This window comes from Rana temporaria, chromosome 13 (assembly GCF_905171775.1).
Source record: "Rana temporaria chromosome 13, aRanTem1.1, whole genome shotgun sequence".
Lineage (NCBI taxonomy): Eukaryota > Metazoa > Chordata > Amphibia > Anura > Ranidae > Rana > Rana temporaria.
In genome coordinates, this window is record NC_053501.1 from 3,795,761 (window position 1) to 3,811,695 (window position 15,935).

Below are 15,935 nucleotides of genomic sequence, written 5' to 3' on the forward strand. Positions count from 1 at the left end.
GAAATTCCAACAACAACTGTTCGATGGAGCATACAGACGGTCGGATTGTCCGACGAAAACCCTGCCATCACACGATTGTCGGAAAATCGGTTCGTGTGTACGGGCCTTAAAGTGGTTGTAAAGGTTCGAAATTATTTTATTTTTTAAAAACAAACATACTTATACTTACCTACACTCCGCGTTTTCTTGGGTACCCTCGGCGGCTCTCTCGGCTCCTCCCTGCCTCAGTTAAACCCCTCTCGGAAGCGCTCTCTCAAAGGGGGTTACCTTCCGGGCGTGCTCCTGAGTCCTGTATTTGGAGTCCATAGCCGCCGAGTACAGGACTCGGGCCCCGGTGCCCGCATCATTGGATTTGATTGACAGCAGCGCGAGCCAATGACTGTGCGGCCTTCTATCCAATGAAGAACCGAGAAGCCTGGGCAAAGGAAGAGCGCGTTCGCGATGCGGGACTTTCCAGGGCTCAGGTAAGTCGGCAATCGTCAGATGTTTTTTCACCTTAATGCATAGGATGCATTAAGGTGAAAAAACATGAACCTTTACAACCCCTTTTTAAGATTTCACTTAGTACAAGCGAATACCTGTTGCCAGAAATGCTGTGTGCTTGTCACTTGTCACTTCACCAGAGCTTAACCAATTGGCGTCCGCGCTATAACCGAATGACGGCCACAGCGCGCAGACCCCAATCGCCGGGACGCCTTCAATAGAAGTCCTCCCCTTCACGCGCCCCTGCAGAGCGCACGTGGCGTGCGCTGTGATCACTGAGACTCAAGTGATCACGGATCCGTGTAAGGAGCTGGTCCCGGCCCCTTACCACGTGATCAGCTGTCTATCTATCTATCTATCTATATATATATATATATTTTTTTTTTATCAGATTACAGTTTGCATTTAGGTATTTGTAAATTATAAATCCTATACAAAGAAACACTCTATGCGCAGTATTGTGGTCAGATGGAGAAGCTTATTTACGAAACGGAATCCAGGGACGGTACACATAGCGAAGTGAACACTCCCTTTTGAAATTGAATGTTCATTTGGCTCGGTAAGTAAGGAGAACCGGTCTTCACCCCTGAATACCAAATCATGTGCAAAGAAAACTTGCTTGTACATGATTGAAGTAAACATCGATTCACTTCATTCTTTTAAAGCGGTGGTAAATGTTGCAATGCAAAGGCATCATGTGCTAGTAAGCATTATATACTAGCACATTGTGAAAGTCTTGCCTTGAAACAAAGCCCGCCGGCGTCGCCTCTGCAGAGGCTTCCATCTTCACACGGTTCTTCCTTCTGGATTTGGGGGCTGCAGGCAAGTCGCGTAGCGTGGGTTGTCAGCGCCTGGGGCGAGGCAAGTAATTTGCGCCCCCCTGACCCATGGACTTACCTATTTTCAGCTAGCTTCAGTCTGGTCACATGATCCACTGTGTGAGACAGCAAGGGCTGTAGGGAAGAGGGGAGTGTGCTTAATAATGACTGGTAAAGCCTGGAGTGGTGGCATCATGCATATGTTCCTATGTCCCATCTGTTGTTGGCGCTCCCTCCTCTCCACACTCGTGACAGCGCCCCTCTAAATTTTGTGAACGGGGCGGTGGCCCCCCTCGCACCCCCCACGCCACGCCACTGGCTGCAGGCGCTTAAAGGGCTGAGCTGCAGTGATGTCAGTCCCGTGTGCGTCAGGATCGGCCATGGTGCACGGGTATGCCGTTCCTTCAGACTGCATGCACCAGTGACATCGCCAGCTGCTGCTCCCTAGAATATCTCCTAAACCGTGCACATTTAGGAGATAATAATTTAAAGGGTTACTATAGGAAAAAAAAATGTCTTTAAAATAACAAACATGTCATACTTACCTCCACTGTGCAGTTCGTTTTGCACAGAGTGGCCCCGATCCTCCTCCTTCTGGGGTCCCTCGGCGGCTGTCTCTGGTCCTCCCCGCAAGAACTCACCACAGTCATGCGAGAGAGCTCGCATGGTGATGAGTCCTTGCGGGCGCGCTTCCGTGATACAGCGAGCGGCCACAGCCGCTCACTGTATCACTCGGCCCCACCCCTCGCTGCGCCGCCTCACTGGATGTGATTGATGCAGCAGCGCCAGCCAATGGCTGCGCTGCTCTCAATCCACCTGCTCTAGCCAAGTGGCCAAGGTGAGCGGCGAAGAGGATCTCGGGACCGAGCGGGGGACTTTTGAGGGGTCAGGTAAGTAAAACGGGGGGGGGGGCCGGCATCATCAGATGTTTTTTCACCTTAATGCATAGATTGCATTAAGGTGAAAAAAAAAATCCTATAACCAGTAGCCAACCAGCCGTTGTTTATACTGCGTCAGGTTGGCTCTCCTGGGCAAATCGGCGTAGCTCTACGTCAGCCGCCCTAAGGCCACTAGGAGGCGCGTGCCCCGACGATGGAGCCAATGCGCGTGCCCAGCGGCCACGATGGCAGAACGGAGATTTGCCAACGTAAACGGACAGATCGCCGTTCTGTCAGGGGGAGAGGAGACGGATTTGCTGCTCATACTGGTTATGAACAGCGATATGTCTCCTCCTCCTTCAGGCAGTCCCATCCCCCCACAGTTAGAAAATCTCCCTAGGGCACACATTTAACCCCTTGATCGCCCCCTAGTGTTAACCCCTTCCCTGCCAGTGGCACTTTTTTTTGTAGACGCTATGGGCCAGATTCTCAGTGGAGATACGACGGCATATCTCCTGATACGCCGTCGTATCTCTGAGTCCGGCCGGTCGTATCTATGCGCCTGATTCTTAGAATCCGTTACGCATAGATATCTATTATATCCAACAGGCTTACGTCTCTTATGCTGTCGGATCGTAACTGCATATTTACACTGGCTGCTAGGGGCGTGTACGCTGATTTACGCGTCAAAATATGTAAATCGGCGTATGTTCGTGAATTCGCTGATTTCACGAGTTTGTGATATCAGCGAATTCACGAACATACGCCCGGCCGACGCAGTACAGATACGCCGGCTACGTTGGGCTTTTCCCGGAGTATAGTTACTCCTGCTATATGTTACGTATGGCCGTATTTTGCGTTGTTTGCGTAACTCGTCCGTGAATGGGGCTGGACGTAATTTACGTCCACGTCAAAACCAATATGTCCTTGCGGTGTATTAGGAGCAATGCACACTGGGAGATTTCCACGGACGGCGCATGCGCCGTTCGTGAAAAACGTCAATCACGTCGGGTCACAGAACATTTTACATAAAACACGCCCCCCTGTCCCACATTTGAATTAGGCGGGCTTACGCTAGCTGATTTACGCTACGCCGCCGCAACTTACGGAGCAAATGCTTTGAGAATACAGCACTTGCCCGTCTAAGTTGCGGAGGCGTAACGTAAATCAGATACGTTACGCCCGCACAAAATTACGCGCTCCTACGAGAATCTGGCCCTAAATCTTTTGCGCAAACCAACAAATATATGCTGCTTGCGATTTTTTTTTTTTTTTTTAAACTACAAGTCCCACAAGGCATTGCAAGGCTGACCGTTACAAGCATGACTCCTAAAGGTTGATGTAACTTGTGGTTCCGCAACAGCTGGAGGGTCACAGGTTGAGCACCCATGCTATTGGCTTTCTCCGGAGAGTAGCTGGCAATAGGAGCTTCTTGCCCTTTGAAGTCGTTGTTAGTAGTTACCGTATTTATCGGCGTATATCGCTCACTTTTTTGCCCTGAAAATCAGGGCAAAATCGTGGGTGCACGATATACGCCGATACCTGCTTTCCCGCTCCGAGTTTTGAATACTGCGCCGACATATACCGAGCGCAGTACACTCGGTTATAGTCGGCCAGTCTCGGCTTCTTCCGCGGTCACGTCCTGGACGTACAGGACGTGAGCGCGACAGTTGCCGAGCCTGCCCGAGTGTACTGCGCTCGGTATATGCTGGCGCAGTATTCAAAACTCGGCGCGGGAAACGAGCGGGGAGGACGCCGGACCCGCCGAAGGACACCCAAAGCCGCTGAAGAGGACACCCGAACCAGCAGAAGGATGCCGGACCCGCTGAAGAGGACACCCGAACCAGCAGAAGGATGCCGGACCCGCCGCAGAAGGACACCCGAAGCTGCAGAAGGACACCCGAAGCTGCAGAAGGACACCCGAAGCTGCAGAAGGACACCCGAAGCTGCAGAAGGACACCCGAAGCTGCAGAAGGACACCCGAACCAGCAGAAGGATGCCGGACCCGCCGAAGAGGACACCCGAAGCCGCAGAAGGACGCCGGACCCGACGAGGCCGCCGATGGACGTCGCGCAAGACACCAAAACTGTAAGTACAAAAATAACTTTTTTTCCCCAGGATCGGGGGTCACTTTAGGGGAGCGCGTTATACCGCGATAAATACGGTACTTCATTATACAGCCTCGAAGAATGGAGATCTTGCGTCTTCCTCCGATCCCCATAGTGGGATTACAGCATCTGGATTGTGTAAGGGTAGGGAATACCTTGTGACACCAGTCTGGCTTCCTTCGCTCCATGTGAGGTTATGGAGGAGCCGGCTATATTTAGAGCCTTTGGAATGAGCACGGCGTGGATGTACAGCTTTGTTGTTCTCCTCCAGATTCTGCAGTAGATTCCTGGATTAGATCACGGGGACAGGTACAATGCCCGAGGTCATGCGGAAAGTATTTAAGCCTAGTCCCAGGATTCGGATGCATTTCAGACCTCGCACGTGCCTCCAGCACATTATGTCCACTTTTTGCTTTACGTTCTGATGCCGCGTACACATGATCATTTTTCGGCATGAAAAAAAAACAAAGTTTTTCCAACTTCATCATTAAAACGGCCTTGCCCACACACCATCGTTTTTTAAAAAAATGCTCTAGCAAAGCGCAGTGACGTACAACACGTGCGGCGGCACTATAAAGGGGAAGTTCCATGCGGATGGCGCCACCCTTGGGGCTGCTTTAGCTGATTCCTTGTTAGTGAAAGACGATTCGCGCTTTTCTGTCTGTTACAGCGTGATGAATGTGCGATCTCCATTACGAGCGGGAGTTTTACCAGAACGAGCGCTCCCGTCTCATAACTTGCTTCTGAGCATGCGTGGGTTTTTAACGGCGTTTTAGCCCACACCCGATCATTTTTTACCACCCAAAAAACGACATCGTTTAACCACTTAAGGACCCCTTCACGCCGATATACGTCGGCAGAATGGCACGGCTGGGCACAACGACGTACCTGTACGTTGCCCTTTAAGCCCAGCCGTGGGGTCACGCACGCGCGCCGCCGGCTGGTGCACGTGACCTGGTCCGAAGCTCCGTGACCGCAGGACCCGCGAGACCCGATCACCGCTGGAGTCCCGCGATTGGTCCCCGGAGCTGAAGAACGGGGAGAGCTGTGTGTAAACACAGCTTCCCCGTTCTTCACTGTGGCGACGTCATCGATTGCGTGTTCCCTTATATAGGGAATCACAATCTGACGTCACACCTACAGCCACACACCCCCTACAGTTAGAAACACAGATGAGGTCACACTTAACCCCTTCAGTGCCCCCTTGTGGTTAACTCCCAAACTGCAATTGTAATTTTCACAGTAATCGGTGCATTTTTAATGCATTTTTTGCTGTGAAAATGACAATGGTCCCAAAAATGTGTCAACAATGTCCGAAGTGTCCGCCATAATGTCGCAGTCACGAAAAAAATCACTAATCGTCGCCATTAGTAGTAAAAACATTTTTTTATTAAAAATGCAGTAAAACTATCCCCTATTTTGTAAACGCTATAAATTTTGTGCAAACCAATCGATAAACGCTTATTGCGATTTTTTTATTTTTATTTTTTACCAAAAATATGTAGAAGAATACGTATCGGCCTAAACTGAGGAAACAAAAAATATTTTTATATATTTTTGTGGGATATTTATTATAGCAAAAAGTAACAAATATTGAATTTTTTTTCCAAATTGTCGCTCTATTTTTTTTTTTATAGCGCAAAAAATAAAAACTGCAGAGGTGATCAAATACCACAAAAAAAAAGCTCTATTTGTGGGGGAAAAGGGACGCCAATTTTGTTTGGGAGCCACGTCGCACGACCGCGCAATTGTCAGTTAAAGCGACTCAGTGGCGAATCGCAAAAACTGGTGGTTAAAACGTCGATGAAAAATGCAGCATGCTCGAAAAAAAATTGTGTCGTTTTTCAGGAGCTGAAAAAAGATGTGAAGCGCACACACAATCATTTTAAATGACATTTTTTTTAAACGGCGTTTTTTCATGCCGAAAAATGATCGTGTGTACGCGGCACAAGACCTTGCCAAGCATCGCCAGTGGTCCTTCCTCCTCTTTCCCGTCTCCTGGTGTTGAGGATTTATTCTGTTCATGTCCACAATATTAATGATCCGCATGAAGAATTCAACATTTAGACATTAACCCCTTTTAATTAAGTGAAAGTCTTTTCTAAACCCAATTTAGTACTTTATAAAATCTTTAATATAACTGGCTGAACATTTCTCTAGCAACATGCCTTGGCTTGACAGATCGTCACGGTTTAGCAGTCAGTTGACTGTTGCCATAGCGACTAACAGCTTGTGAAGAGCAAAGTTTTGTCACATAATTCTACCAGTTATTTTGATTTTTATTATACTGAATTTAATAAACCTTAAAATGAACCTGTGCCAAGATCACGCGCCCTCTAGTATTTTTCGCAGTCTGATCAAGCAGTAAAAGCACTTCATTCCCATTCACACTTGTGCCATTTGTTGCATGACGGTCCCCCGCGCCCCAGTCTCCCCCGCGCCCCAGTCTCCCCCCGCCCCAGTCTCCCCCGCGCCCCAGTCTCCCCCGCGCCCCAGTCTCCCCCGCGCCCCAGTCTCCCCCGCGCCCCCTTATTCTCGCGCCCCCTCATTCTCCCGCGCCCCCTCATTCTCCCGCGCCCCCTCATTCTCCCGCGCCCCCTCATTCTCCCGCGCCCCCTCATTCTCCCGCGCCTCCGTCTCCTCGGTCTCCCGCGCCTCCGTCTCCTCGGTCTCCCGCGCCTCCGTCTCCTCGGTCTCCCGCGCCTCCGTCTCCTCGGTCTCTCGCGCCTCCGTCTCCTCGGTCTCTCGCGCCTCCGTCTCCTCGGTCTCCCGCGCCTCTGTCTCCTCGGTCTCCCGCGCCTCTGTCTCCTCGGTCTCCCGCGCCTCTGTCTCCTCGGTCTCTCGCGCCTCTGTCTCCTCGGTCTCTCGCGCCTCTGTCTCCTCGGTCTCTGTCGCCTCTGTCTCCTCGGTCTCTGTCGCCTCTGTCTCCTCGGTCTCTGTCGCCTCTGTCTCCTCGGTCTCTGTCGCCTCTGTCTCCTCGGTCTCTGTCGCCTCTGTCTCCTCGGTCTCTGTCGCCTCTGTCTCCTCGGTCTCTCGCGCCTCTGTCTCCTCGGTCTCTCGCGCCTCTGTCTCCTCGGTCTCTCGCGCCTCTGTCTCCTCGGTCTCTCGCGCCTCTGTCTCCTCGGTCTCCCGCGCCTCTGTCTCCTCGGTCTCCCGCGCCTCTGTCTCCTCGGTCTCTCGCGCCTCTGTCTCCTCGGTCTCTCGCGCCTCTGTCTCCTCGGTCTCTCGCGCCTCTGTCTCCTCGGTCTCTCGCGCCTCTGTCTCCTCGGTCTCTCGCGCCTCTGTCTCCTCGGTCTCTCGCGCCTCTGTCTCCTCGGTCTCTCGCGCCTCTGTCTCCTCGGTCTCTCGCGCCTCTGTCTCCTCGGTCTCTCGCGCCTCTGTCTCCTCGGTCTCTCGCGCCTCTGTCTCCTCGGTCTCTCGCGCCTCCGTCTCCTCGGTCTCTCGCGTCTCCGTCTCCTCGGTCTCTCGCGCCTCCGTCTCCTCGGTCTCTCGCGCCTCGGTCTCCCACGCCTCAGTCCTCCATGCAACGTCTTCTTTTGGCATGACTAAAGCTTGGTACACTCCAGGAAGTTTTTTTTCTTTTTCTCATCCCAGCAGGTTTAGCAAAAAAAAAAGCTAGCTGCTTTGGTCAGAGCCACTGTACGAACATCAGACCAGACCTCCCACTGTTTTATTATGTTCTTGACCGAAGCCGGCCCCCGTCAAAACCATAACAAAACAGTGTGGGCTCTGCTCTGATGTCATCGGGAGCAGTGATCACCGTCGTGTCACTTGTAGCCCAGCCCCCACACAGTTAGAATCGCTCCCTAGGACACCCCCAACCCCTTCATCGCCCCCTAGTGGTTAACCCCTTTACTGCCAGTGTAATTTACACAGTAATCGGTGCATTTTTATAGCACTGATCGCTGTATAAATGACAATGGTCCCAAAATGGTGTCAAAAGTGTCCGATGTGTCCGCCATAATGTCGCAGTCACAAATCTATCCCCTATTTTGTAGACGCTATAAATTTTGCGCAAACCAATCAATGTACAGTGGAAACCCCCCCCCCCCCTAAATAACTTCAGTGGATGACAGTAAAGTAACCCTCGGTGTCCGGCGGCGGCAGCACCCCCCCCCACCCCCCGCTTATCAACTTTAGTGAATGTCAGTACAGTAATCTGTGTCCGGTGGCAGAACCCCCCCCCCCCCCCCCCCCCGCTTCTCTGCTCCAGGGGGCACCTTCATTGCAGCTGTGTAAGGGGCCTCAAAATCCCTGATGGTGGCCCTGCCTCCCGGGGACATGCAGGCTCAGTGTTTTCTGTGTTCTGTATATGTTAATCCAATACATACTCCTGGAACTTCTTCTTTTACAGCCTGTAGGTATCAACTTGATTAGTGTCTTCTCCAGTCCCAACGACAACATGCTGTGGACTCTCGACAACAAGTGCAACGTTTACGTCCGGATCGGAATTACAGAAGAAATGCCCATCGGGATAGACTGGGAGCACGTACCGGGTGAGGAATCCCATTTTTAAAAAATGATTAATTCGTTTGGAGTACTGTGAGTCTTCAGCAGCTGAGGAACACCAGGTGTAGATATCGAGTCATGCTTAAATGTGTCGTTTCCAACCCTAAGGGGGGCCCCGGACCATTTTGCAGCTAAAGGACCAGGCCCCTTTTTGCGATTCGGCACTGCTTTGCTTTAACTGACAATTGCAACGTGGCTCAAAATTTACGTCCCCCCCCCCCCCTCAAATAGAGCTTTCTTTTGTTGGTATTTGATCACCTCTGCGGTTTTTATTTTTATAAACAAAAATAGAGCGCCAATTTTGAAAAAAAATGCAATATTTTTTACTTTTTGCTATAATAAATATCTCCCAAAAAATATATTAACTTTTTTTTTTTTCCCCTCAGTTTAGGCCGATACGTATTCTTTGACATGTTTTTGGTAAAAAAAAATCACAATAAGCGTTTACCAATTGGTTCGCGCAAAAGTTATAGCATTTACAAAATAGGGGATAGTTATATGGCATTTTTATTAATTTTGGCGGCGATCAGTGATTTTTTTTCGTGACTGCGACATTATGGCGGACACATGGGATACTTTTGATAAAAATGCACTGATTGCTGTGAAAATTACACTGGCAGTGAAGGGGTTAACCACTAGGGGGCGCTGTAGGGGTTAAGTGTTCCCTGCATAGTGTTTCTTACTGTAGGGGGATGGGCTCTGTGTCACATAACGCTGATCTCCGCGCCGAGATCAGTGTCATTGTCACTAGTCAGAGCGGGGAGATGCTTGTTTACACAAGCATCTCCCCGCTCTATACCTCCGTGAGACGATCGCGGGGATCCCCGTGGTGATCGAGTCCGCGGGACCCGCGGTCCAACTCACGGGGATGGCGGGATTTATTGACTTGAGTATAAGTTTAGGGTGGGAAATGCAGAAGCTACTGTAAGAGGAAAAGTCAACAATGCCCGTCTGCAGCCTCGCTGTGCCCCCCCCCGTCTGCAGCCTCGCTGTTCCCCCCCGTCTGCAGCCTCGCTGTTCCCCCCCGTCTGCAGCCTTGGTGTTTCCCCCCCGTCTGCAGCCTCGGTGTTTCCCCCCCGTCTGCAGCCTCGGTGTTTCCCCCCCGTCTGCAGCCTCGGTGTTTCCCCCCCGTCTGCAGCCTCGGTGTTTCCCCCCCGTCTGCAGCCTCGGTGTTTCCCCCCCGTCTGCAGCCTCGGTGTTTCCCCCCCGTCTGCAGCCTCGGTGTTTCCCCCCCGTCTGCAGCCTCGGTGTTTCCCCCCCGTCTGCAGCCTCGGTGTTCCCCCCCCGTCTGCAGCCTCGGTGTTTCCCCCCCGTCTGCAGCCTCGGTGTTTCCCCCCGTCTGCAGCCTCGGTGTTTCCCCCCCGTCTGCAGCCTCGGTGTTTCCCCCCCGTCTGCAGCCTCAGTGTTCCCCCCCCCGTCTGCAGCCTCGGTGTTTCCCCCCCGTCTGCAGCCTCGGTGTTTCCCCCCCGTCTGCAGCCTCGGTGTTTCCCCCCCGTCTGCAGCCTCGGTGTTTCCCCCCCGTCTGCAGCCTCGGTGATTTCCCCCCCCGTCTGCAGCCTCGGTGATTCCCCCCCCGTCTGCAGCCTCGGTGTTTCCCCCCCGTCTGCAGCCTCGGTGTTTCCCCCCCGTCTGCAGCCTCGGTGTTTCCCCCCCGTCTGCAGCCTCGGTGTTTCCCCCCCGTCTGCAGCCTCGGTGTTTCCCCCCCGTCTGCAGCCTCGGTGTTTCCCCCCAGTCTGCAGCCTCGGTGTTTCCCCCCCGTCTGCAGCCTCGGTGTTTCCCCCCCGTCTGCAGCCTCGGTGTTTCCCCCCCGTCTGCAGCCTCGGTGTTTCCCCCCCGTCTGCAGCCTCGGTGTTTCCCCCCTTCTGCAGCCTCGGTGTGCCCCCGTCTGCAGCCTTAGTGTGTCCATCTGATCTCCCATGTACCTCCCATGCTGCTGCAGTCATCGGCGGCCGTCCAATGTAACAAAGCCCCGCCTCCTCCGCATCCATGATAGACGGAACACTGGTCCCAGCATTGTATCAGTATTCCTCCTATCACGGATGAGGAGGAGGCGGGGCTTTGTTACAGTGGACGGCCACCGACTGCAGTTCAGACTGCAGGAACAGCAGGACTCTAGTATAAGCCGAGGGGGGGGGGGGGGGCTTTTTCAGTATAAAAAAAATGTGCTGAAAAACTCGGCTTATACTCGAGTATATACGGTACTTTCAAACAACATCCATAAAGTCCTTTTATTGATTGTATGAAGAATTTTTGTACGTTTTGTTCCAATATCTATTAGTGTATTACTAATAATGATTTTAATTGCTCTACCTTTTTTAGGTTTGCAGGCGTGTCAGCTCGTTGTGAGCGCGAGGACCGTCTGGGCGCTGTGTCCCAATGGTGACATTGCCAGACGGTACGGGATAACCGAAAAGAACGCAGCGGGTGATTACTGGAAGAAAATCCCGGGAAATATGTCGTGGTTAACAGGTAAGGATTGTTCATTATATCAATTGTGTCTTTTTACAGGGACTCTATTTAACTACTTGCCGACCAGCTGCCACAGTTCTACGGCGCCAGGTCGGCTCCCCTGCGCAAGAGACCGTAGCTCTACATCGGCTCGCTAAGCGTCCACTAGGGGGTCGTCCATGACTCCCGTGCACGTGCCCGGCTGGCGCTATCGCCGCCGGGCACCCGCGATTGCTCGTTACAGAGCGAGGACCGGAAGCTGGGTGTGTAAACGCCCAGCTCCCGATTGTGTCAGGGGAGAAATGCCTGACCGTCTGTCAAAGCATGAACAGCGATCAGTCATTTCCCCTAGTGAGGCCACCCCCCCTACAGTTAGAACACACCCAGGGAACATACCTAACCCCCTTTCCCGCCCCCTAGTGTTAACCCCTTCCCTGCCAGTGGCATTTTTATAGTAATCCAATGCATTTTTATAGCACTGATCGCTATAAAAATGACAATGGTCCCAAAAATGTGTCAAAAGTGTCCGCCATAATGTCGCAGTACCGAAAAAAAATCGCTGATCGCAGCCATTACTAGTAAAAAAAAAAAATATTAATAAAAATGCCATAAAAATACCCCCTATTTTGTAAACGCTATAACTTTTGCGCAAACCAATCAATAAACGTTTATTGCGTTTTTTTTTTTTACGAAAAATAAGTAGAAGAATACGTATCGGCCTAAACTGAGGAAAAAAAAATTTTTTTTAGATATTTTTGGGGATATTTATTATAGCAAAAAATAAAAGATATTAATTTTTTTCAAAATTGTCGCTCTATTTTTGTTTATAGCGCAAAAACTAAAAACCGCAGAGGTGATCAAATACCACCAAAAGAAAGCTCTATTGGTGGGGAAAAAAGGACGCCAATTTTGTTTGGGAGCCACGTCGCACGACCGCGCAATTGTCAGTTAAAGCGACGCAGCGCCGAATCGCAAAAAGTGCTCTGGTCTTTGACCAGCAATATGGTCCGGGGGTTAAGTGGTTAAAAAAAATAAAAATGGAAAGAATTGCTCTCTGCAAAAGAAACCATGAATTTACCTGTCCTGCTGCTATCTGTGTTGGGGACGAATCTTCTGCTGGACGTGTCAGAAGTACGCCCGGCCCCCCCCCCGCTCTGTGTAGCATGGGGCTGACAGATAATACTACGGTGTAAATGTGTTTGGAAGGGATCGCCGGCGGCCAACGTCTGACACGCCCTGAAGTATCGAATGCAGATGATCCCTCCTATTTAATGCAGAAAAGTTTGGTGGTGTGGGCAGTTAGACAGGCAAGTGATATACAGCGCCTTAAGAAGTAAAAAGTATTCATACCCCTTGATATTCCCCACATCTTCTCATGTTACAACCAAAAAACGTAAAAGTATTTTATTGGGATTTTATGTGAGAGACACAAAGTGTCACATAATTGTGAAGTGGAAGGAAAATGATCAATTATTTTTTAAAAAATTTACAAATAAATCTGTGAAAGGTGTGGGGGGGGGGGGGTACATTTTTATTTGGCCCCCTTTACTCCGATAGCCCCAACTAAAATCTAGTGGAGCCAATCGCCTTCAAAAGTCACCTAATTAGTAAATTAGTGGAACCTCAGATTGCGAGTAACGCAGTTAAACGAGCGTTTCGCAATACAAGCAATTTTTTTTTTTATTTTTTTTTAAATCCTGACTCGGTTTGCGAGTGTTGTCTCACAACACGAGGAAATAAGGAAAAAAAAATAAACCATTTTTTAAGGCGCCCCCTGTCCCCGCGAGAAAACGCATACGCAAGTCGCGCTCGCATATGTAAACGGTGTTCAAACCACTGAGGTATCATTGCGATCGTCAGAGCGAGAGCAATAATTCTAGCCCTAGACCTACTCTGTAACTCTAATCTGGTAACCGTTAATTTTTTTTAGGCGTCACCAATGGAGATTTTTAAGTACTGAAGTTTGTCGCCATTCCGCGAGTGTGCGCAATTTCAAAAGTGTGACATGTTGGGTATCTATTTACTTGGCGTAACATCATCTGTCACATTATACAAAAAAATTGGGCTGATTTTACTGTTTGGCTCCCACTACTGGCAATCTAATTAACCACTTAAGGACCGCCTCCTGCACATATACGTCGGCAAAATGGCACGGCTTGGCACAGGTACGTCCTCTTTAAGTGCCCAGCCCCGAAGCTCCGTGACCGTGGGACATGATCGCCGCTGGAGTCCCGCGATCGGTCCCTGGAGCTGAAGAACGGGGAGAGTTGTGTGTAAACACACCTTCCCCGTTCTTCACTGTGGCGCCGTCATTGATCGTGTGTTCCCTTTTATAGGGAATCACAATCAATGACATCACACCTACAGCCACACCCCCCTACAGTTAGAAACACATGAGGTCACACATAACCCCTTCAGCGCCCCCTAGTGGTTAACTCCCAAACTGCAATTGTCATTTTCACAATAAACAATGCATTTTTAATGCATTTTTTGCTGCGAAAATGACAATGGTCCCAAAAATGTGTCAAAATTGTCCGATGTGTCCGCCATAATGTCGCAGTCACGAAAAAAATCGCTGATCGCTGCCATAAGTAGTAAAAAATAAATAATAAAAATGCAATAAAACTATCCCCTATTTTGTAAACACTATACATTTTGCGCAAACCAATCGATAAACGCTTATTGCGATTTTTTTTTTTTTTTTTTATTTTTTTACAAAAAATAGGTAGAAGAATACGTATCGGCCTAAACTGACGAAATTATAATTTTTTTTATAGTTTTTCAGGGGATATTTATTATAGCAAAAAGTAAAAAATATATATGTGTTTTTTTTTTTCAAAATTGTCGCTCTATTTTTGTTTATAGCGCAAAAAATAAAAACCGCAGAGGTGATCAAATACCACCAAAAGAAAGCTCTATTTGTGGGGAAAAAAAGGACGCCAATTTTGTTTGGGAGCCACGTCGCACAACCGCGCAATTAAAGCCAGCCAGTCAGTTAAAGCGACGCAGTACCGAATCGCAAAAGCTGGCTGGGTCCTTTAGCTGCCTAAAGGTCCGGGTCTTAAGTGGTTAATGACAGGGCGGGGCCGAGTGATACAATTGGTGGCTATAGCCGCCAACTGTATCACACGGGAGCACGCCCTCAAGCTAACCCCCTTGGGAGAGAGCTTCCCAGAAGGGGGTTAGCTCTTACGGGGAGGAGTAGAGACAGCGACCGAAGGACCCCAGAAGAGGAGGATAGGGGCCACTCTGCAAAACTAACTGCACAGTGGAGGTAAGTATGGTATGTTTGTTATTTAAAAAAAACATTTTTTTTTAACCTTTACAACCCCTCTAATGAAGCGGTGGTAGGATTATTTTTAGGCTGATGGTATATTGTTCTTGTTATTCTTCACTGTTCTCGTTCATCATAATTTGGCTAAAGAACCAAAACATTGCAGACAGTTGTGTGAGCCTGGATCTTTTTTCCTGCCATTCTGACCAATCACGGCTTCTCTACAGTGACTCCACAGGACGAGCTTTGGGGCGTGGGCTCCACAGGATCTCTCCTGCAGCGTCTCACCAGGACCTACAGCCACCATCTCCACATTGCGAAGAGCGACCATCTGCACGCCAATTCCGACTTCGAAGACGAGTGGGAGGTCATCTGACACGGCTGTACACAAGACAGCTGTCGGTGATCATTCATATGCTGCTAGAAAGCCTGTGTTGTCCTTATTAACTCTCTTCAGTGTGATATACGAAGCACTTTGCCTGGTCCACTACATTTCCACATCATCCTATCTGTGCTCTGGATACAAAGCTTGTGTGTATATACAGCTAGAAGATACCTTCACACTTATTACACAATGCCACAATACATTGCAAAACTCGAATCTGATTGGTGGTAACCACATTTACCCGCAAACCAAATTATAGTGTCTGTGAAACCCAATGCAACAGGATAATGGAGTTTTTATTTGATTTGTATTAATAATTTCTTTCTTGACGACCACTCTTGTGTAGCATCTGCAGCCGGGCTGCTTGAGTATAAAGTTTACAGCACACGTCAGTCAAAACCGCGTGGCATAAAGGGCGGATGGTGCCACTGGCCCGCCCCCTGACTGGGCTTTGTCGCATTGCCTTGAGACGCCCCATGGCATAAAGGGGCGGATGGTGCCACTTTTCACTCTGCAGTGCTGCGAATTTGGTGCCACTGGCCCACCCCCTGACTGGGCTTCATCGCATTGCCTTGAGACGCCCCATGACATAAAGGGCGGATGGTGCCACTTGCCGGTCTGCAGTGCTGCCAATTTGGTGCCACTGGCCCGCCCCCTGACTGGGCTTCATCGCATTGCCTTGAGACTCCCCATGACATAAAGGGCGGATGGTGCCACTTGCCGGTCAGCAGTGCTGCGAATTTGGTGCCACTGGGCTTCATCGCAGTGCCTTGAGACACCCCATGGCATAAAGGGCAGATGGTGCCACTTGCCGGTCTGCAGTGCTGCGAATTTGGTGCCACTGGGCTTCATCGCAGTGCCTTGAGACACCCCATGGCATAAAGGGCGGATGGTGCCACTTGCCGGTCTGCAGTGCTGCGAATTTGGTGCCACCGGGCTTCATCGCAGTGCCTTGAGACACCCCATGGCATAAAGGGTGGATGGTGCCACTTGCCGGTCTGCAGTGCTGCGAATTTGGTGCCACTGGGCTTC

The 15,935-nt window shown here is 50.2% G+C and overlaps 1 protein-coding gene across 2 annotated transcripts in view; it reads left to right on the forward strand.

The window, feature by feature from the left end:
* TECPR2 (tectonin beta-propeller repeat containing 2) overlaps positions 1-15,178 on the forward strand; it is a 74,136-nt gene extending 58,958 nt beyond the window's left edge. For both annotated transcript variants that reach the window (XM_040332996.1, XM_040332995.1), the window contains exons 18-20: positions 8,642-8,783; positions 11,116-11,265; positions 14,746-15,178. In XM_040332996.1, coding sequence (XP_040188930.1) covers positions 8,642-8,783; positions 11,116-11,265; positions 14,746-14,894 — 441 coding nt within the window. In that variant the 3' untranslated portion in view covers positions 14,895-15,178. The remainder of the gene's footprint in view (positions 1-8,641; positions 8,784-11,115; positions 11,266-14,745) is intronic.
* Positions 15,179-15,935: the final 757 nt, after the last annotated feature.